Raw genomic sequence first — 22,500 nt, forward strand, 5'->3', positions numbered from 1 at the left:
AGAGGTTAGGGGTCATCATAACCAGGTGAGAGGTTAGGGGTCATCATAACCCAGGTGAGAGGGTAGGGGTCATCAGAACCTGTTGAGAGGTTAGGGGTCATCAGAACCTGTTGAGAGGGTAGGGGTCATCAGAACCTGTTGAGATGTTAGGGGTCATCAGAACCAGGTGAGAGATTAGGGATCTTCAAGGTCGCAGGTCAAACAGGTGAGAGAGGTCAAGAGGGGTCAACACGAGGTCACCATAGGGTCACTTAGGAGGGGGCCGGGGCCATACTGAAGGGAGAAGTGTCATTAAGTTGTATCAGTGGAGGGTAAATGGTATATTACCACTATGAACTGACATTTACACATCAATGCTACGTCCACCGATGTGTTACTGGAAACGTCTGTTGATTAAACACATGTTTCATATGGTGTGTGTGTGTGTGTGTGTGTCTGTGTGTGTGTGTCTGGGTGTGTCTGTGTGTGTCTGTGTCTGTGTGTGTGTCTGTGTGTCTGTGTGTGTGTGTGTGCGCGTGCGCCCGTGTGTGTGTGTGTGTGTGTGTGTGCGTGTGTGTCTGTGTCTGTGTCTGTCTGTGTGTCTGTGTCTGTGTGTGTCTGTGTGTGTGTCTGTGTGTGTGTGTGTGTGTGTGTGTGTGTGTGTGTGTGTGTGTGTGTGTGTGTGTGTGTGTGTGTGTGTGTGGTACAGCGTCAGTGTGTGGAATATGCCCTGAAGGCCCGTCCCCTACGTCGGTACATCCCTAAGAACCAGTACCAGTACAAGGTGTGGTACGTGGTCAACTCCACCTACTTTGAGTACCTGATGTTTACTCTCATCCTGCTGAACACCATCTGTCTGGCCATGCAGGTAAGAGTGTGTGCGCGCGCTTGTGAGTGTGCGCGCTTGTGAGTGTGCGCGTGTGTGTGCGTGTGTGTGTGTGTGTGTGTGTGTGTGTGTGTGTGTGTGTGTGTGTGTGTGTGTGTGTGTGTGTGTGTGTGTGTGCGTGCGAAAGACATTGGCATCCGAACATGACTTAAATCGTCCATCTTGGTCAGGGAAAACGTTGAATTAGTCCATCTTTATACCCTCAGCCCAATACGGTAGCATCAATCCATTTATACATATCCTACCCTAAACACAGTGAACCACATAGTGCCCTGGACACTAGAGGTGCATTATGGGGAGGATAGTCTATATCTATATCAGTTAAAAGACATGCTAGTACCTCAGGTATTGGTTCCTAGATGTTAGAAAGAGTTGTTGGGGAGGATAGTCTATCTATATCAGTTAAAAGTTCTACTGTAGCCTGAGGTGGGCGTGTCCACCACGTGATTACATAGAATAGCCTGAGGTGGGCGTGTCCACCACGTGATTACATAGAATAGCCTGAGGTGGGCGTGTCCACCACGTGATTACATAGAATAGCCTGAGGTGGGTGTGTCCTCCACGTGATTACATAGAATAGCCTGAGGTGGGCGTGTCCACCACGTGATTACATAGAATAGCCTGAGGTGGGCGTGTCCACCACGTGATTACATAGAATAGCCTGAGGTGGGCGTGTCCACCACGTGATTACATAGAATAGCCTGAGGTGGGCGTGTTCACCACGTGATTACATAGAATAGCCTGAGGTGGGCGTGTCCACCACGTGATTACATAGAATAGCCTGAGGTGGGCGTGTCCACCACGTGATTACATAGAATAGCCTGAGGTGGGCGTGTTCACCACGTGATTACATAGAATAGCCTGAGGTGGGCGTGTCCACCACGTGATTACATAGAATAGCCTGAGGTGGGCGTGTTCACCACGTGATTACATAGAATAGCCTGAGGTGGGCGTGTCCACCACGTGATTACATAGAATAGCCTGAGGTGGGCGTGTCCACCACGTGATTACATAGAATAGCCTGAGGTGGGCGTGTTCACCACGTGATTACATAGAATAGCCTGAGGTGGGCGTGTCCACCACGTGATTACATAGAATAGCCTGAGGTGGGCGTGTCCACCACGTGATTACATAGAATAGCCTGAGGTGGGCGTGTCCACCACGTGATTACATAGAATAGCCTGAGGTGGGCGTGTCCACCACGTGATTACATAGAATAGCCTGAGGTGGGCGTGTCCACCACGTGATTACATAGAATAGCCTGAGGTGGGCGTGTCCACCACGTGATTACATAGAATAGCCTGAGGTGGGCGTGTTCACCACGTGATTACATAGAATAGCCTGAGGTGGGTGTGTCCACCACGTGATTACATAGAATAGCCTGAGGTGGGCGTGTTCACCACGTGATTACATAGAATAGCCTGAGGTGGGCGTGTCCACCACGTGATTACATAGAATAGCCTGAGGTGGGCGTGTCCACCACGTGATTACATAGAATAGCCTGAGGTGGGCGTGTCCACCACGTGATTACATGGAATAGCCTGAGGTGGGCGTGTCCACCACGTGATTACATAGAATAGCCTGAGGTGGGTGTGTCCACCACGTGATTACATAGAATAGCCTGAGGTGGGCGTGTCCACCACGTGATTACATAGAATAGCCTGAGGTGGGCGTGTCCACCACGTGATTACATAGAATAGCCTGAGGTGGGCGTGTCCACCACGTGATTACATAGAATAGCCTGAGGTGGGCGTGTTCACCACGTGATTACATAGAATAGCCTGAGGTGGGCGTGTCCACCACGTGATTACATAGAATAGCCTGAGGTGGGCGTGTCCACCACGTGATTACATAGAATAGCCTGAGGTGGGCGTGTCCACCACGTGATTACATAGAATAGCCTGAGGTGGGCGTGTTCACCACGTGATTACATAGAATAGCCTGAGGTGGGTGTGTTCACCACGTGATTACATAGAATAGCCTGAGGTGGGCGTGTTCACCACGTGATTACATAGAATAGCCTGAGGTGGGCGTGTCCACCACGTGATTACATAGAATAGCCTGAGGTGGGCGTGTCCACCACGTGATTACATAGAATAGCCTGAGGTGGGCGTGTTCACCACGTGATTACATAGAATAGCCTGAGGTGGGCGTGTTCACCACGTGATTACATAGAATAGCCTGAGTGGGCGTGTCCACCACGTGATTACATAGAATAGCCTGAGGTGGGCGTGTCCACCACGTGATTACATAGAATAGCCTGAGGTGGGCGTGTCCACCACGTGATTACATAGAATAGCCTGAGGTGGGCGTGTCCACCACGTGATTACATAGAATAGCCTGAGGTGGGTGTGTTCACCACGTGATTACATAGAATAGCCTGAGGTGGGCGTGTCCACCACGTGATTACATAGAATAGCCTGAGGTGGGCGTGTCCACCACGTGATTACATAGAATAGCCTGAGGTGGGCGTGTCCACCACGTGATTACATAGAATAGCCTGAGGTGGGTGTGTTCACCACGTGATTACATAGAATAGCCTGAGGTGGGCGTGTCCACCACGTGATTACATAGAATAGCCTGAGGTGGGTGTGTTCACCACGTGATTACATAGAATAGCCTGAGGTGGGTGTGTTCACCACGTGATTACATAGAATAGCCTGAGGTGGGCGTGTCCACCACGTGATTACATAGAATAGCCTGAGGTGGGCGTGTCCACCACGTGATTACATAGAATAGCCTGAGGTGGGTGTGTTCACCACGTGATTACATAGAATAGCCTGAGGTGGGTGTGTTCACCACGTGATTACATAGAATAGCCTGAGGTGGGCGTGTCCACCACGTGATTACATAGAATAGCCTGAGGTGGGCGTGTCCACCACGTGATTACATAGAATAGCCTGAGGTGGGCGTGTCCACCACGTGATTACATAGAATAGCCTGAGGTGGGCGTGTCCACCACGTGATTACATAGAATAGCCTGAGGTGGGCGTGTCCACCACGTGATTACATGGAATAGCCTGAGGTGGGCGTGTTCACCACGTGATTACATGGAATAGCCTGAGGTGGGCGTGTCCACCACGTGATTACATAGAATAGCCTGAGGTGGGCGTGTCCACCACGTGATTACATGGAATAGCCTGAGGTGGGTGTGTTCACCACGTGATTACATAGAATAGCCTGAGGTGGGCGTGTTCACCACGTGATTACATAGAATAGCCTGAGGTGGGCGTGTCCACCACGTGATTACATGGAATAGCCTGAGGTGGGCGTGTTCACCACGTGATTACATAGAATAGCCTGAGGTGGGTGTGTCCACCACGTGATTACATAGAATAGCCTGAGGTGGGCGTGTCCACCACGTGATTACATAGAATAGCCTGAGGTGGGCGTGTCCACCACGTGATTACATAGAATAGCCTGAGGTGGGCGTGTTCACCACGTGATTACATAGAATAGCCTGAGGTGGGCGTGTCCACCACGTGATTACATAGAATAGCCTGAGGTGGGCGTGTTCACCACGTGATTACATAGAATAGCCTGAGGTGGGTGTGTTCACCACGTGATTACATAGAATAGCCTGAGGTGGGTGTGTTCACCACGTGATTACATAGAATAGCCTGAGGTGGGCGTGTTCACCACGTGATTACATAGAATAGCCTGAGGTGGGTGTGTTCACCACGTGATTACATAGAATAGCCTGAGGTGGGTGTGTTCACCACGTGATTACATAGAATAGCCTGAGGTGGGCGTGTTCACCACGTGATTACATAGAATAGCCTGAGGTGGGCGTGTCCACCACGTGATTACATAGAATAGCCTGAGGTGGGTGTGTTCACCACGTGATTACATAGAATAGCCTGAGGTGGGCGTGTTCACCACGTGATTACATAGAATAGCCTGAGGTGGGCGTGTCCACCACGTGATTACATAGAATAGCCTGAGGTGGGCGTGTCCACCACGTGATTACATAGAATAGCCTGAGGTGGGCGTGTCCACCACGTGATTACATAGAATAGCCTGAGGTGGGCGTGTTCACCACGTGATTACATAGAATAGCCTGAGGTGGGCGTGTCCACCACGTGATTACATAGAATAGCCTGAGGTGGGCGTGTCCACCACGTGATTACATAGAATAGCCTGAGGTGGGTGTGTTCACCACGTGATTACATAGAATAGCCTGAGGTGGGTGTGTTCACCACGTGATTACATAGAATAGCCTGAGGTGGGCGTGTCCACCACGTGATTACATAGAATAGCCTGAGGTGGGTGTGTTCACCACGTGATTACATAGAATAGCCTGAGGTGGGTGTGTCCACCACGTGATTACATAGAATAGCCTGAGGTGGGTGTGTCCACCACGTGATTACATAGAATAGCCTGAGGTGGGCGTGTCCACCACGTGATTACATAGAATAGCCTGAGGTGGATGTGTCCACCACGTGATTACATAGAATAGCCTGAGGTGGGCGTGTTCACCACGTGATTACATAGAATAGCCTGAGGTGGGCGTGTCCACCACGTGATTACATAGAATAGCCTGAGGTGGGCGTGTTCACCACGTGATTACATAGAATAGCCTGAGGTGGGCGTGTTCACCACGTGATTACATAGAATAGCCTGAGGTGGGTGTGTTCACCACGTGATTACATAGAATAGCCTGAGGTGGGTGTGTTCACCACGTGATTACATAGAATAGCCTGAGGTGGGCGTGTTCACCACGTGATTACATAGAATAGCCTGAGGTGGGCGTGTCCACCACGTGATTACATAGAATAGCCTGAGGTGGGTGTGTTCACCACGTGATTACATAGAATAGCCTGAGGTGGGTGTGTCCACCACGTGATTACATAGAATAGCCTGAGGTGGGTGTGTTCACCACGTGATTACATAGAATAGCCTGAGGTGGGTGTGTTCACCACGTGATTACATAGAATAGCCTGAGGTGGGTGTGTTCACCACGTGATTACATAGAATATCCTGAGGTGGGTGTGTTCACCACGTGATTACATAGAATAGCCTGAGGTGGGTGTGTTCACCACGTGATTACATGGAATAGCCTGAGGTGGGTGTGTTCACCACGTGATTACATAGAATAGCCTGAGGTGGGTGTGTTCACCACGTGATTACATAGAATAGCCTGAGGTGGGCGTGTTCACCACGTGATTACATAGAATAGCCTGAGGTGGGCGTGTCCACCACGTGATTACATAGAATAGCCTGAGGTTGGCGTGTCCACCACGTGATTACATAGAATAGCCTGAGGTGGGCGTGTTCACCACGTGATTACATAGAATAGCCTGAGGTGGGCGTGTCCACCACGTGATTACATAGAATAGCCTGAGGTGGGCGTGTCCACCACGTGATTACATAGAATAGCCTGAGGTGGGTGTGTTCACCACGTGATTACATAGAATAGCCTGAGGTGGGCGTGTTCACCACGTGATTACATAGAATAGCCTGAGGTGGGCGTGTTCACCACGTGATTACATAGAATAGCCTGAGGTGGGCGTGTCCACCACGTGATTACATAGAATAGCCTGAGGTGGGTGTGTTCACCACGTGATTACATAGAATAGCCTGAGGTGGGCGTGTCCACCACGTGATTACATAGAATAGCCTGAGGTGGGTGTGTTCACCACGTGATTACATAGAATAGCCTGAGGTGGGTGTGTTCACCACGTGATTACATAGAATAGCCTGAGGTGGGCGTGTTCACCACGTGATTACATAGAATAGCCTGAGGTGGGCGTGTTCACCACGTGATTACATAGAATAGCCTGAGGTGGGCGTGTTCACCACGTGATTACATGGAATAGCCTGAGGTGGGTGTGTTCACCACGTGATTACATAGAATAGCCTGAGGTGGGTGTGTTCACCACGTGATTACATAGAATATCCTGAGGTGGGCGTGTTCACCACGTGATTACATAGAATAGCCTGAGGTGGGTGTGTTCACCACGTGAATTACATAGAATAGCCTGAGGTGGGTGTGTTCACCACGTGATTACATAGAATAGCCTGAGGTGGGTGTGTTCACCACGTGATTACATAGAATAGCCTGAGGTGGGTGTGTTCACCACGTGATTACATAGAATAGCCTGAGGTGGGTGTGTTCACCACGTGATTACATAGAATAGCCTGAGGTGGGTGTGTTCACCACGTGATTACATAGAATAGCCTGAGGTGGGTGTGTTCACCACGTGATTACATAGAATAGCCTGAGGTGGGTGTGTTCACCACGTGATTACATAGAATAGCCTGAGGTGGGTGTGTTCACCACGTGATTACATAGAATAGCCTGAGGTGGTGTGTTCACCACGTGATTACATAGAATAGCCTGAGGTGGGTGTGTTCACCACGTGATTACATAGAATAGCCTGAGGTGGGTGTGTTCACCACGTGATTACATAGAATAGCCTGAGGTGGGCGTGTTCACCACGTGATTACATAGAATAGCCTGAGGTGGGTGTGTTCACCACGTGATTACATAGAATAGCCTGAGGTGGGTGTGTTCACCACGTGATTACATAGAATAGCCTGAGGTGGGCGTGTTCACCACGTGATTACATAGAATAGCCTGAGGTGGGTGTGTTCACCACGTGATTACATAGAATAGCCTGAGGTGGGTGTGTTCACCACGTGATTACATAGAATAGCCTGAGGTGGGTGTGTTCACCACGTGATTACATGGAATAGCCTGAGGTGGGTGTGTTCACCACGTGATTACATAGAATAGCCTGAGGTGGGTGTGTTCACCACGTGATTACATAGAATAGCCTGAGGTGGGCGTGTCCACCACGTGATTACATAGAATAGCCTGAGGTGGGTGTGTTCACCACGTGATTACATAGAATAGCCTGAGGTGGGCGTGTTCACCACGTGATTACATAGAATAGCCTGAGGTGGGTGTGTTCACCACGTGATTACATAGAATAGCCTGAGGTGGGCGTGTCCACCACGTGATTACATAGAATAGCCTGAGGTGGGTGTGTTCACCACGTGATTACATAGAATAGCCTGAGGTGGGCGTGTCCACCACGTGATTACATAGAATAGCCTGAGGTGGGTGTGTTCACCACGTGATTACATAGAATAGCCTGAGGTGGGCGTGTTCACCACGTGATTACATAGAATAGCCTGAGGTGGGCGTGTCCACCACGTGATTACATAGAATAGCCTGAGGTGGGTGTGTTCACCACGTGATTACATAGAATAGCCTGAGGTGGGTGTGTCCACCACGTGATTACATAGAATAGCCTGAGGTGGGTGTGTTCACCACGTGATTACATAGAATAGCCTGAGGTGGGTGTGTTCACCACGTGATTACATAGAATAGCCTGAGGTGGGTGTGTTCACCACGTGATTACATAGAATATCCTGAGGTGGGTGTGTTCACCACGTGATTACATAGAATAGCCTGAGGTGGGTGTGTTCACCACGTGATTACATGGAATAGCCTGAGGTGGGTGTGTTCACCACGTGATTACATAGAATAGCCTGAGGTGGGTGTGTTCACCACGTGATTACATAGAATAGCCTGAGGTGGGCGTGTTCACCACGTGATTACATAGAATAGCCTGAGGTGGGCGTGTCCACCACGTGATTACATAGAATAGCCTGAGGTTGGCGTGTCCACCACGTGATTACATAGAATAGCCTGAGGTGGGCGTGTTCACCACGTGATTACATAGAATAGCCTGAGGTGGGCGTGTCCACCACGTGATTACATAGAATAGCCTGAGGTGGGCGTGTCCACCACGTGATTACATAGAATAGCCTGAGGTGGGTGTGTTCACCACGTGATTACATAGAATAGCCTGAGGTGGGCGTGTTCACCACGTGATTACATAGAATAGCCTGAGGTGGGCGTGTTCACCACGTGATTACATAGAATAGCCTGAGGTGGGCGTGTCCACCACGTGATTACATAGAATAGCCTGAGGTGGGTGTGTTCACCACGTGATTACATAGAATAGCCTGAGGTGGGCGTGTCCACCACGTGATTACATAGAATAGCCTGAGGTGGGTGTGTTCACCACGTGATTACATAGAATAGCCTGAGGTGGGTGTGTTCACCACGTGATTACATAGAATAGCCTGAGGTGGGCGTGTTCACCACGTGATTACATAGAATAGCCTGAGGTGGGCGTGTTCACCACGTGATTACATAGAATAGCCTGAGGTGGGCGTGTTCACCACGTGATTACATGGAATAGCCTGAGGTGGGTGTGTTCACCACGTGATTACATAGAATAGCCTGAGGTGGGTGTGTTCATTACACCACGTGATTACATAGAATATCCTGAGGTGGGCGTGTTCACCACGTGATTACATAGAATAGCCTGAGGTGGGTGTGTTCACCACGTGATTACATAGAATAGCCTGAGGTGGGTGTGTTCACCACGTGATTACATAGAATAGCCTGAGGTGGGTGTGTTCACCACGTGATTACATAGAATAGCCTGAGGTGGGTGTGTTCACCACGTGATTACATAGAATAGCCTGAGGTGGGTGTGTTCACCACGTGATTACATAGAATAGCCTGAGGTGGGTGTGTTCACCACGTGATTACATAGAATAGCCTGAGGTGGGTGTGTTCACCACGTGATTACATAGAATAGCCTGAGGTGGGTGTGTTCACCACGTGATTACATAGAATAGCCTGAGGTGGGTGTGTTCACCACGTGATTACATAGAATAGCCTGAGGTGGGTGTGTTCACCACGTGATTACATAGAATAGCCTGAGGTGGGTGTGTTCACCACGTGATTACATAGAATAGCCTGAGGTGGGTGTGTTCACCACGTGATTACATAGAATAGCCTGAGGTGGGCGTGTTCACCACGTGATTACATAGAATAGCCTGAGGTGGGTGTGTTCACCACGTGATTACATAGAATAGCCTGAGGTGGGTGTGTTCACCACGTGATTACATAGAATAGCCTGAGGTGGGCGTGTTCACCACGTGATTACATAGAATAGCCTGAGGTGGGTGTGTTCACCACGTGATTACATAGAATAGCCTGAGGTGGGTGTGTTCACCACGTGATTACATAGAATAGCCTGAGGTGGGTGTGTTCACCACGTGATTACATGGAATAGCCTGAGGTGGGTGTGTTCACCACGTGATTACATAGAATAGCCTGAGGTGGGTGTGTTCACCACGTGATTACATAGAATAGCCTGAGGTGGGCGTGTCCACCACGTGATTACATAGAATAGCCTGAGGTGGGTGTGTTCACCACGTGATTACATAGAATAGCCTGAGGTGGGCGTGTTCACCACGTGATTACATAGAATAGCCTGAGGTGGGTGTGTTCACCACGTGATTACATAGAATAGCCTGAGGTGGGCGTGTCCACCACGTGATTACATAGAATAGCCTGAGGTGGGTGTGTTCACCACGTGATTACATAGAATAGCCTGAGGTGGGCGTGTCCACCACGTGATTACATAGAATAGCCTGAGGTGGGTGTGTTCACCACGTGATTACATAGAATAGCCTGAGGTGGGCGTGTTCACCACGTGATTACATAGAATAGCCTGAGGTGGGCGTGTCCACCACGTGATTACATGGAATAGCCTGAGGTGGGTGTGTTCACCACGTGATTACATAGAATAGCCTGAGGTGGGCGTGTCCACCACGTGATTACATAGAATAGCCTGAGGTGGGTGTGTTCACCACGTGATTACATAGAATAGCCTGAGGTGGGCGTGTTCACCACGTGATTACATAGAATAGCCTGAGGTGGGCGTGTTCACCACGTGATTACATAGAATAGCCTGAGGTGGGCGTGTCCACCACGTGATTACATAGAATAGCCTGAGGTGGGCGTGTTCACCACGTGATTACATAGAATAGCCTGAGGTGGGTGTGTTCACCACGTGATTACATGGAATAGCCTGAGGTGGGTGTGTTCACCACGTGATTACATAGAATAGCCTGAGGTGGGCGTGTTCACCACGTGATTACATAGAATAGCCTGAGGTGGGCGTGTCCACCACGTGATTACATAGAATAGCCTGAGGTGGGTGTGTTCACCACGTGATTACATAGAATAGCCTGAGGTGGGCGTGTCCACCACGTGATTACATAGAATAGCCTGAGGTGGGTGTGTTCACCACGTGATTACATAGAATAGCCTGAGGTGGGCGTGTTCACCACGTGATTACATAGAATAGCCTGAGGTGGGTGTGTTCACCACGTGATTACATAGAATAGCCTGAGGTGGGCGTGTCCACCACGTGATTACATAGAATAGCCTGAGGTGGGTGTGTTCACCACGTGATTACATAGAATAGCCTGAGGTGGGCGTGTCCACCACGTGATTACATAGAATAGCCTGAGGTGGGTGTGTTCACCACGTGATTACATAGAATAGCCTGAGGTGGGCGTGTTCACCACGTGATTACATAGAATAGCCTGAGGTGGGCGTGTCCACCACGTGATTACATGGAATAGCCTGAGGTGGGTGTGTTCACCACGTGATTACATAGAATAGCCTGAGGTGGGCGTGTCCACCACGTGATTACATAGAATAGCCTGAGGTGGGTGTGTTCACCACGTGATTACATAGAATAGCCTGAGGTGGGCGTGTTCACCACGTGATTACATAGAATAGCCTGAGGTGGGCGTGTTCACCACGTGATTACATAGAATAGCCTGAGGTGGGCGTGTCCACCACGTGATTACATAGAATAGCCTGAGGTGGGCGTGTTCACCACGTGATTACATAGAATAGCCTGAGGTGGGTGTGTTCACCACGTGATTACATGGAATAGCCTGAGGTGGGTGTGTTCACCACGTGATTACATAGAATAGCCTGAGGTGGGCGTGTTCACCACGTGATTACATAGAATAGCCTGAGGTGGGCGTGTCCACCACGTGATTACATAGAATAGCCTGAGGTGGGTGTGTTCACCACGTGATTACATAGAATAGCCTGAGGTGGGCGTGTTCACCACGTGATTACATAGAATAGCCTGAGGTGGGTGTGTTCACCACGTGATTACATAGAATATCCTGAGGTGGGTGTGTTCACCACGTGATTACATAGAATAGCCTGAGGTGGGTGTGTTCACCACGCGATTACATGGAATAGCCTGAGGTGGGTGTGTTCACCACGTGATTACATAGAATAGCCTGAGGTGGGTGTGTTCACCACGTGATTACATAGAATAGCCTGAGGTGGATGTGTCCACCACGTGATTACATAGAATAGCCTGAGGTGGGCGTGTTCACCACGTGATTACATAGAATAGCCTGAGGTGGGTGTGTTCACCACGTGATTACATAGAATAGCCTGAGGTGGGCGTGTTCACCACGTGATTACATAGAATAGCCTGAGGTGGGTGTGTTCACCACGTGATTACATAGAATAGCCTGAGGTGGGCGTGTTCACCACGTGATTACATAGAAATGCAGATCGGGGATTAAGTGTCTGTGTGTTGCAGCATCACGGCCAGACCCACTCCTTCAACGATGCTATGAACATCCTCAACATGCTCTTCACCGGCCTCTTCACTGTGGAGATGATCCTTAAACTCATCGCCTTCAAACCACGGGTATGTATCTCCCTCTCTCCACCTCTCTTTCCACCTCTCTCTCCACCTCTCTTCACCTCTCTCTCCACCTCTCTCCACCTCTCTCTCCACCTTTCTCCACCTCTCTCCACCTCTCTCTCCACCTCTCTCTTCACCACTCCCTCCCTCTCTCTCTTCCCCTCTCTCCTCTCCCTCCCTCTCTCCCTCTCTCACTTCCCCTCTCTCTTCACCTCTCTCGGCTCTCTTTCCCCCTCTCTCTTCACCTCTCTCGGCTCTCTTTCCCCCTCTCTCTTCCCCTCTCTCGTCTCTCTCCCTCTCTCCCTCCCTCTCTCCCTCTCTCTCTTCACCTCTCACTTCACATCTCCCTCCCTCCCTCTCTCCCTCCCTCCCTCTCTCCCTCCCTCTCTCCCTCTCTCCCTCTCTCCCTCTCTCTCTCCCTCTCTCTCTTCACCTCTCACTTCACATCTCCCTCCCTCCCTCTCCCCCTCCCTCTCTCCCTCTCTCCCTCTCTCCCTCTCTCCCTCTCTCTTCACCTCTCTTTCCCTCCTTTTCTCCATCTTTCCCTCTCTCCCTCTCTCTTCACCTCTCTTTCCCACTCTCTCCCCTCTCAGGAGTCTATCACTCCAAAACACTTCTCTCTGTCCCAGAGAGGATTCTTATCATTACCAAATTAGTCTTAGCCTATCCGTGGAATTCAGTATCACCTGTAATTTGGATATGAATGTAATCAAGTTAATCAAGTCTGTCATTACATAATTATATGTTATCAGTTGGCCTATAAACTATGCCTTTTATGATCTGATTTCCACAAATAAAAAATAATCTTAAAGATTAGAAAACAAGAGATGCATTAATGATTTGGTTCAGTGTCTGATGTTGTGTAGGTTTTTATTTTTTGTTTTCCATGTTGCTCGGTAACCTGGTGAGTTTATTAGTCCAATCAAAAGGCCACCTACTGCTTCAGCTGTCCGCTTACAATGTTGAAACAACAACAGATGGGTTCTTCTGTAGAACAGATACAATGTCTGCATCCCAAACAGCATCCTATTCCCTATATAGTGCACTACTGTTGACCAGAGCCCTATTCCCTATATAGTGCACTACTTTAGACCAGAGCCCTATTCCCTATTTAGTGCACTACTTTAGACCAGAGCCCTATTCCCTATTTAGTGCACTACTTTAGACCAGAGCCCTATTCCCTATATAGTGGACTACTTTAGACCAGAGCCCTATTCCCTATTTAGTGCACTACTTTAGACCAGAGCCCTATTCCCTATTTAGTGCACTACTTTAGACCAGAGCCCTATTCCCTATATAGCGCACTACTATAGACCAGAGCCCTATTCCCTATATAGCGCACTACTTTAGACCAGAGCCCTATAAACCCTGGTGAAAAGTAGTGCACTTTAAAGGGGATAGCATGCCATTTGGAACACTGACAGAGTAAATACATGGATGGACAGAACAAACCGCCCTCTCATCAGGTTACTAAGCAACGCCTTCATGTTTATTATAGATTGCCCAGCTGACTGCTGTGAAGCTACAGTGAGATCTCTGATGCTGCTTATTGTGGTGCTGATCTCTTTACGTGTCTATGAGGACATCCTTTTATTCCTGCTTTCTGTGATAAACTGGGATAAACCATTGATGCAAATCACTCTTGGTCATAAAGGAGACTAAAGATCTTTTAATTGTCAGTCAACAAAAACCTAGTTTCTCATATAATTCATCTGTCATTGTGAAGGTTTTGTGTTCTTATCTTGGCAGGGTAGAAGTACATTGAAATAGGTTGTTTAAGTGGCACAGCAGTCTAAGACACTGCATCTCAGTGCAAGAGGCTTCACTACAGTGGTTCAAATCCAGGCTGTATCACATCCGGCCGTGATTGGGAGTCCCAATCGGCGCACAATTGGCCCAGCGTCGTCTGGATTTGGCCGGGCTAGGCCGTCATTGTTAATAAGAATTTGTTCTTAACTGACTTGCCTGGTTAAATAAATGTTAAATATATATATATACACTGTATATAGATAATAACCTTGAGTACTAATTGGTTAGCCTTGGTGACCTCTGATTGGTTAGCCTTGGTGACCTCTGATTGGTTAGCCTTGGTGAGTTCTGATTGGTTAGCCTTGGTGAGCCCTGATTGGTTAGCCTTGGTGAGCCCTGATTGGTTAGCCTTGGTGAGCCCTGATTGGTTAGCCTTGGTGAGTTCTGATTGGTTAGCCTTGGTCTGAAAACCCTGAACGTGTCCTGTCTATGGACACGTCCCACCTCTCTGAAAGACACCCAGAGAACGTTGCATCGTGTGGTTGTGTCACTTTCTAACTCGTGTTACTGACCTTCTCTTTCAACAGACAGGACCGTCATCATATTAATCAGTACCCTTTTCCTCTAGGTGCAGAGGACACATTTAGCCTCGTCCTGTTCTAACCAGCTCTCTCATCAGATGCTGTGTACAACACCGACACTGGCTCATAACACACATCCCTTCATTGCAGTCAGGTCAAAGGGAAACATACTGAAGGATTTTTGCCACTGTGTCTTTCTCATTTCTGTATATTGTATGATTGTAAACTACTTTGTTTTTAGGAAAGTGTTAGATGTTTAGTAGTATTGCTGGTATTTCGAAGAGTTCTGTCATCTGGATTCATCTGGATTCCTCTCTCACCATGCTAGACCCTCCAACTCTCCCAGGTCACATCTAGCAACATGCATCTCTCCCCTCAGTGTGTTCAGTCTCACCATGCTAGACCCTCCAACTCTCCCAGGTCACATCTAGCAACATGCATCTCTCCCCTCAGTGTGTTCAGTCCCTCCATGCTAGACCCTCCAACTCTCCCAGGTCACATCTAGCAACATGCATCTCTCCCCTCAGTGTGTTCAGTCTCACCATGCTAGACCCTCCAACTCTCCCAGGTCACATCTAGCAACATGCATCTCTCCCCTCAGTGTGTTCAGTCCCTCCATGCTAGACCCTCCAACTCTCCCAGGTCACATCTAGCAACATGCATCTCTCCCCTCAGTGTGTTCAGTCTCACCATGCTAGACCCTCCAACTCTCCCAGGTCACATCTAGCAACATGCATCTCTCCCCTCAGTGTGTTCAGTCTCACCATGCTAGACCCTCCAACTCTCCCAGGTCACATCTAGCAACATGCATCTCTCCCCTCAGTGTGTTCAGTCCCTCCATGCTAGACCCTCCAACTCTCCCAGGTCACATCTAGCAACATGCATCTCTCCCCTCAGTGTGTTCAGTCTCACCATGCTAGACCCTCCAACTCTCCCAGGTCACATCTAGCAACATGCATCTCTCCCCTCAGTGTGTTCAGTCCCTCCATGCTAGACCCTCCAACTCTCCCAGGTCACATCTAGCAACATGCATCTCTCCCCTCAGTGTGTTCAGTCCCTCCCCATTCATCCCACTAAGGCAACTGCATTAACCCTCGTTATACCACAGTTAAATGAGGTTACCTATTCCTCTGCCACTGACCCACTGACTGCTTCAGTGGGGACGGTCTCACTGGTTAAAACATCATACCGTGTTAGAATATAATAATCCCTAGTGATAATAATAATATATAATCCCTAGTGATAATAATATATAATGCCTAGTGATAATAATATATAATCCCTAGTGATAATAATATAATAACAATAATATAATATATAATCCCTAGTGATAATAATATAATAACAATAATAATAATATATAATCCCTAGTGTTAATGATAATATATAATCCCTAGTGATAATAATATAATAACAATAATAATAATATATAGTCCCTAGTGTTAATGATAATATATAATCCCTAGTGATAATAATAATATAATATATAATCCCTAGTGATAATGATAATATATAATGCCTAGTGTTAATGATAATATATAATGCCTAGTGATAATAATAATATAATATATAATCCCTAGTGTTAATAATAATATATAATACCTAGTGATAATAATAACATAATTTAATAATATATAATGCCTAGTGATAATAATAATATATAATGCCTAGTGATGATAATAATATATAATCCCTAGTGTTAATAATAATATATAATCCCTAGTGATAATAATAATATAATATAATAATATATAATCCCTAGTGTTAATAATAATATAATATATACTCCCTAGTGTTAATATTAATATAATATAATAATATATGATCCCTAGTGTTAATAATAATATATAATCCCTAGTGATAATAATAATATAATTTAATAATATATAATGCCTAGTGTTAATAATAATATAATATAATAATATATAATGCCTAGTGTTAATAATAATATAATATAATAATATATAATCCCTAGTGATAATAATAATATAATTTAATAATATATACTCCCTAGTGTTAATAATAATATATAATCCCTAGTGATAATAATAATATAATTTAATAATATATAATGCCTAGTGATAATAATAATATAATATAATAATATATAATCCCTAGTGTTAATAATAATATATAATGCCTAGTGATAATAATATAATAACAATAATGATAATATATAATGCCTAGTGATAATAATAATATAATATATACTCCCTAGTGTTAATGATAATATATAATGCCTAGTGATAATAATAATATAATATTTAATCCCTAGTGTTAATGATAATATATAATGCCTAGTGATACTAATAATAATATAATATAAAATATCTAGTGTTAATAATAATAATAATACTAAAATCCCTAGTGTTAATAATAATAATAATAATATATTGGATAAGTCAGTCTTGCTCTATCACTCTGCTACGCTACTGTACATAGAACACCACCCTTCATTATGACCTCATTTCCTTTTCACACAGAAGGAAGTAAAAGAGACAGAAAAAAATGCAATAATATCTTGTTTAATAAGCAATAATCTTCTGGCTTGATATAGAATCACATGAATATAATTGACTGAATAGTGCTTACCTTTAACATGCCATGTTATCAACCCCTGGAAGCTTTTATTCTGCGCCCTGTTTACAGAAAGATGAGCTCCGGTAGTAGTAGGTTACACGCTAACAAGTTGTGGCGTTGACTTAACTGTGCTGTAGGCGACAGCAAGCAAGCAGCAGAACGTGACATGAACATTCACTTTTAATATTCACAATAATACATTCACAATAATATTTCATCATTTAATACCAGTGATGCATTGTGTTGCTCTATTGGCTTTAAAGATCTAAGAAGATAGTTTCAGAAGAGATGAGCCACCCCCCAAACACATTGTTGGAAGAGTTTAAGGGCTGAAAAGGAAGGCTTTTCCCTACAATAATGCCTGTCTAACTTGCCTCTCTTACCCCCCCTCCTCCTCTTGCACCTCCGCCCATCCTGTGTAGGGTTACTTTAGTGATCCTTGGAATGTTTTTGACTTCCTCATCGTAATTGGCAGCATAATAGACGTCATTCTGAGTGAGATCAACGTAAGTACATCGCCACCCCTCTCTCTCCACTCGCTCTGTCCCTCTCTCTCTCTCTCTCTCTCTCTCTTTCCTTTTCTCTTTCCTTCTCTTTCTTTGTGACAATCTTGTCTTCTATAGCACCATTCTCTGGTGTGGTTTCTTTCCCCAAAGTCCACCCTCCTCCCTTCCTCTCCCCTCTTCCTTCCTCCATCATTCATTTCAAGATGGCCGCTCTCATTCAGGGTTTCCAAGGCATCACGTGATGAAAAAAAGGTGCTTCCTCGTTCTTCACAGTACACAGAACAGAACAGTTGAGTGTTCTAGAGTACCGAAAGAGTTCTAGAGTACTGAAGGAGTTCTAGAGTACTGAAGGAGTTCTAGAGTACTGAAAGAGTTCTAGAGTACTGAAGGAGTTCTAGAGTACTGAAAGGGTTCTATTCGTTAGGCCTCAGAAGAGAGACCTGGCTCTAAAGCAGGACTGGGACATGTCCTAGGGTTTTCACTTTGACTAACAAGACACACTAACTAACCAAAGAAACTCAACTATTCTTTTATTTAAATGGATTGTTTCGGTTGTGATTTTGTTATTGTTGTTGTTTATTGATGTTGTTTTCCCACATGGACAAGCATGACTGGTCGCCGCTTTCTCCTCTCGATCATCTTGGATTTCGCTCCTTTTATTTCCTCCCGTTTTCAAACTTCAACTGTCATTTAATTTTCAACCAATGTCCTTCCTCCCTCTCTACCTTCCGCTAATCACAGACGTTCATATATAACTGTTTTCTTCCTTATCTTTCCCTCTCTCCTTTTGTTGCTTCTTTTCTTTCCATTTTCGTTTGTTTGTTTGTTTGTTTGTTTTCTTCCACCCAACGCAGCATTATTTTGTTGATGCATGGAACACATTTGATGCCTTAATAGTTGTGGGTAGCGTTGTTGACATAGCGATCACTGAGGTTAACGTAAGTAGCCCACCTTTCAGTCTGCCTGCCTACCTCTCACTCTCACCTCTGAGCATCAATAGAATGTAGACTATTGCATTGTCTCACAGCACTTGTTTTGGGTTTGGTTTTTTTGTACATTACTTTCAATGTATATTATCATCACAATGTATATTATCATCACAATTGGGGACATGTGAAGTCCCCAAGGCATGACTGACACTGTATAGCATGATTGGAAAAAAAGGGTGATATATTCAGGCCTGAAGAAAAGTCATTGTAAACTATTTGTTTACATAAAGCCTTTAGCTTGTATGCAAAACTATGCATGTAGACGTGCATTTATTCATGAATATTTACTGGTGTGTGATGTCACCTTTCATGAGAAATTCCTGGCCCTGTTCATAATATAAACAAGAGGTGATTAGAATATAAACAGAAATGGATCTCCTATATAAAATACATTTAGTCTCTATTGAGGGGCTCCTGAGTGGCGCAGCGGTGTAAGGCACTGCATCTCAGTGCAAGAGGTGATTAGAATATAAACAGAAATGGATCTCCTATATAAAATACATTTAGTCTCTATTGAGGGGCTCCTGAGTGGCGCAGCGGTGTAAGGCACTGCATCTCAGTGCAAGAGGTGTCACTACAGTCCCTGGTTCGTATCCAGGCTGAATCACATCTGGTCGTGATTGGGAGTCCCATAGGGCGGTGCTCAATTGGCCCAGCGTCGTCCGAGTTTGGCCGGAGTAGGCCGTCATTGTAAATAAGAATTTATTCTTAACTGACGTGCCTAGTTAAATAAAAAAAATGCATTTTGTCCCTCTAGTGAATCTAGATATGTATTTTGAGACTTCCAATGATGAGACATGAGAACCATTGAATGACTATTTACACTCTCAAAGGCAAATGTGGAAATGTTGCTTCTTCATATTCATCGTCTCCTGCACCGCCCCAACATCAAACAGTGTGTTTCTTATGATAAGTAGTAAAAAAAAAATCTAAACGATCGAGGAAGATAGGTGTTTCCAATGACCTCATCAACCAATTAGTAATGCCTCCTCATAATTGGTTAAAATCACATGATGCACACCGATGATGTCATTGGAAACATTTATCTTCCTCTTATCTTGTTTACTATGAAACGTAGAAACGCACCGTTTTCACCCATGTTGATGTTGGGGTGGTGCTGGAGAGGATGAATATGAAGTTGAAAAATGTTAAACATTCCCTTTAACACCAAGCTCACAGGTGAATCCTACAGTAACTCAGTACCTTTTATACCTGAGTCTATTGCATTAAATGGACCTCGTAGCTAATTTGGTCGATTGCTCAATCCTATAGCAGCTCGATACAGTCTGTAACTGTGTCAAATGAGATTTGGATCGGATCGCCATAGTTGATCTGGGCTTATCTGTCTATTGTGTCTGCCGGTCAGTTCATAAACCTGTCATCTCTCTGGGACAGCATAGCGGAATAGCCAGCTTTCCTTTCACAAGTCATGAAAGACACTTCACCCACTCCTCTAGTTTAGATGGCAACAATCCATGGCTTCAGATCACTAACAAAGGCATGTTTCTGAGAACAGAAAACTTAAAATGCTACTTTGAGTGCGCTGATTATATTAGTTATATGCTGTTGTGTGTTGTTATTGTTGCGTTGTTATTGTGTAGTACTAGCGCTTTGTGTTTGTCTATACACATGAGTCCTTCTAGAATTTCGTTGAGACTAAATCCCAACTATTTCCTTACAGTACCAACTTGTAACTATTAGTTCTGCTCGTGTCCTACGGTTGAGTTGAAAGGTTAACCCTTTGAGAAGCAGCGATAGTGTTAGGCTGCCCTGTGGATGACAAGTGCGGTTTTCTTCTCTTTGAAAGTGAAGCTATCTGACCACGAGAGGTTTGACCAAAGGTCTTTATGAATGACCCGTATCTGTCTGCCAGATATATATACCCTCCTCTGCTATACCAGTCACTCACCTTGACCCGTATCTGTCTGCCAGATATATATACCCTCCTCTGCTATACCAGTCACTCACCTTGACCCGTATCTGTCTGCCAGATATATATACCCTCCTCTGCTATACCAGTCACTCACCTTGACCAGTATCTGTCTGCCATATATATATACCCTCCTCTGCTATACCAGTCACTCACCTTTTACCAGTATCTGTCTGCCAGATATATATACCCTCCTCTGCTATACCAGTCACTCACCTTGACCAGTATCTGTCTGCCAGATATATATACCCTCCTCTGCTATACCAGTCACTCACCTTGACCCGTATCTGTCTGCCAGATATATATACCCTCCTCTGCTATACCAGTCACTCACCTTTTACCCTGCACTCAGTTTGGTTTTGCCGTTTGACATTGACTTTTGATTTGAACTCCTGGATGAATCTCTAACCTAGGCATGACCCTAGTCTTCTTCTTCTCTGGTGGTCTGATTGAATGACGAGCCTCACTGTTCTTGCATCATATTTTCATTGTTTTTAGTCACCCTCTGCATTTGTACCTCCTGGTGACAGTAACCTAATAGCCACCAAAATATCAGAAAGACACTCACTGTTTTTGTGTTGTTTATGTGAGTGTGTTTTGGCCTTGATAAAGTGGTGTTGTTATGATAGCGGATTAGATGCCCCCCCCCCCCCCCCCCCCCCTCCCCAACTCTACTCTACATAGCTACCCCTCTCCAGTTATTTTGACCAGAAGGTGCTTCTTAAAACAATTTTCAGTTTAGTTTTTAATTTTGACAGTCGATTTCATTTGAGTGGTTTTCAATTATTATTCTGTTGGTTTGATGTGTGTTAGGAAAAGAAGTTGCGTTTTGTTGCCATGGCGATGGTGTCTCGCAGGCGATGATGTCACAGCTGCATTTCTCCCTCCCCCTTCGGAATGCCTCTCCTCTCCTCCATCATGTCTGTCTGAACTGATCTCTCACTCTTCATCTTCTTTTGGATGTTTACTTCTATCTTTCCTCTCATTGGTTGATTTGTGGTGCTCTTTGCTCACCCTGAAATGCACGCTGGGTAACCTGGGTCTCTTCACTAACGTTAGAGGACTTTAACGAACTAACGTTAACTAACCGAGGTTAACTCTTAGAAACAAAGGTGCTATCTACAACCTAAAAGGGTTCTTCAACTGTCCCCATGTAGAACACTTTGTAGAACTATCTTTGGTTCCAGATAGAACCCTTTTGGTTCCGGGTAGAGCCCTTTGGGTTCCGGGTAGAACCCTTTGGGTTCCGGGTAGAACCCTTTTGGTTCTGGGTAGAACCCTTTGGGTTCCGGGTAAAACCCTTTTGGTTCCGGGTAGAACCCTTTTGGGTTCCATGTAGAACACTTTCCACAGAGGGTTCTACCTGGAATCAGAAAGTGTTCTAACTGGATCCAAAATGAGTTCTCCTATGGGGACAGCAGAAGAACCCATTTGGAAGCCTTTTTTCTAAGAGCGTCTATCATCCAGGCATCTGAGAATGATTGGGGTTGTTTTCAGAAACGATCTGCCAACAGGGCCAAGCATAATAACAATACGAGGGAGGAATTCAATTTAGTTGAAATATACAAAGGTCAGTTATACCAATTGAATAAAATAGAATGAGGACATTAGAAGCTTCTACAATGTGGAACCATTCTAACCAGCCCTGCTATCACAGATATGAAATAACAGTCTTATACAGAGACCTATGTTACCCATACAGTTCACTTCAACTGTAAAGATTATGTGCAATGTGA

At 45.6% G+C, this 22,500-nt stretch overlaps 1 protein-coding gene across 1 annotated transcript in view; it reads left to right on the forward strand.

The window, feature by feature from the left end:
* The window catches only part of LOC109882530 (voltage-dependent L-type calcium channel subunit alpha-1C), a 143,103-nt gene that overhangs the window by 96,873 nt on the left and 23,730 nt on the right, over window positions 1–22,500 (forward strand). Inside the window, 3 exon segments of the mRNA XM_031815163.1 lie at window positions 689–847; window positions 12,322–12,432; window positions 17,762–17,845. Of these exon segments, the coding sequence (XP_031671023.1) occupies window positions 689–847; window positions 12,322–12,432; window positions 17,762–17,845 (354 nt within the window).

This window comes from Oncorhynchus kisutch, unplaced genomic scaffold (genome assembly GCF_002021735.2).
Source record: "Oncorhynchus kisutch isolate 150728-3 unplaced genomic scaffold, Okis_V2 Okis09a-Okis19a_hom, whole genome shotgun sequence".
In the NCBI taxonomy this organism is placed as follows: domain Eukaryota; kingdom Metazoa; phylum Chordata; class Actinopteri; order Salmoniformes; family Salmonidae; genus Oncorhynchus; species Oncorhynchus kisutch.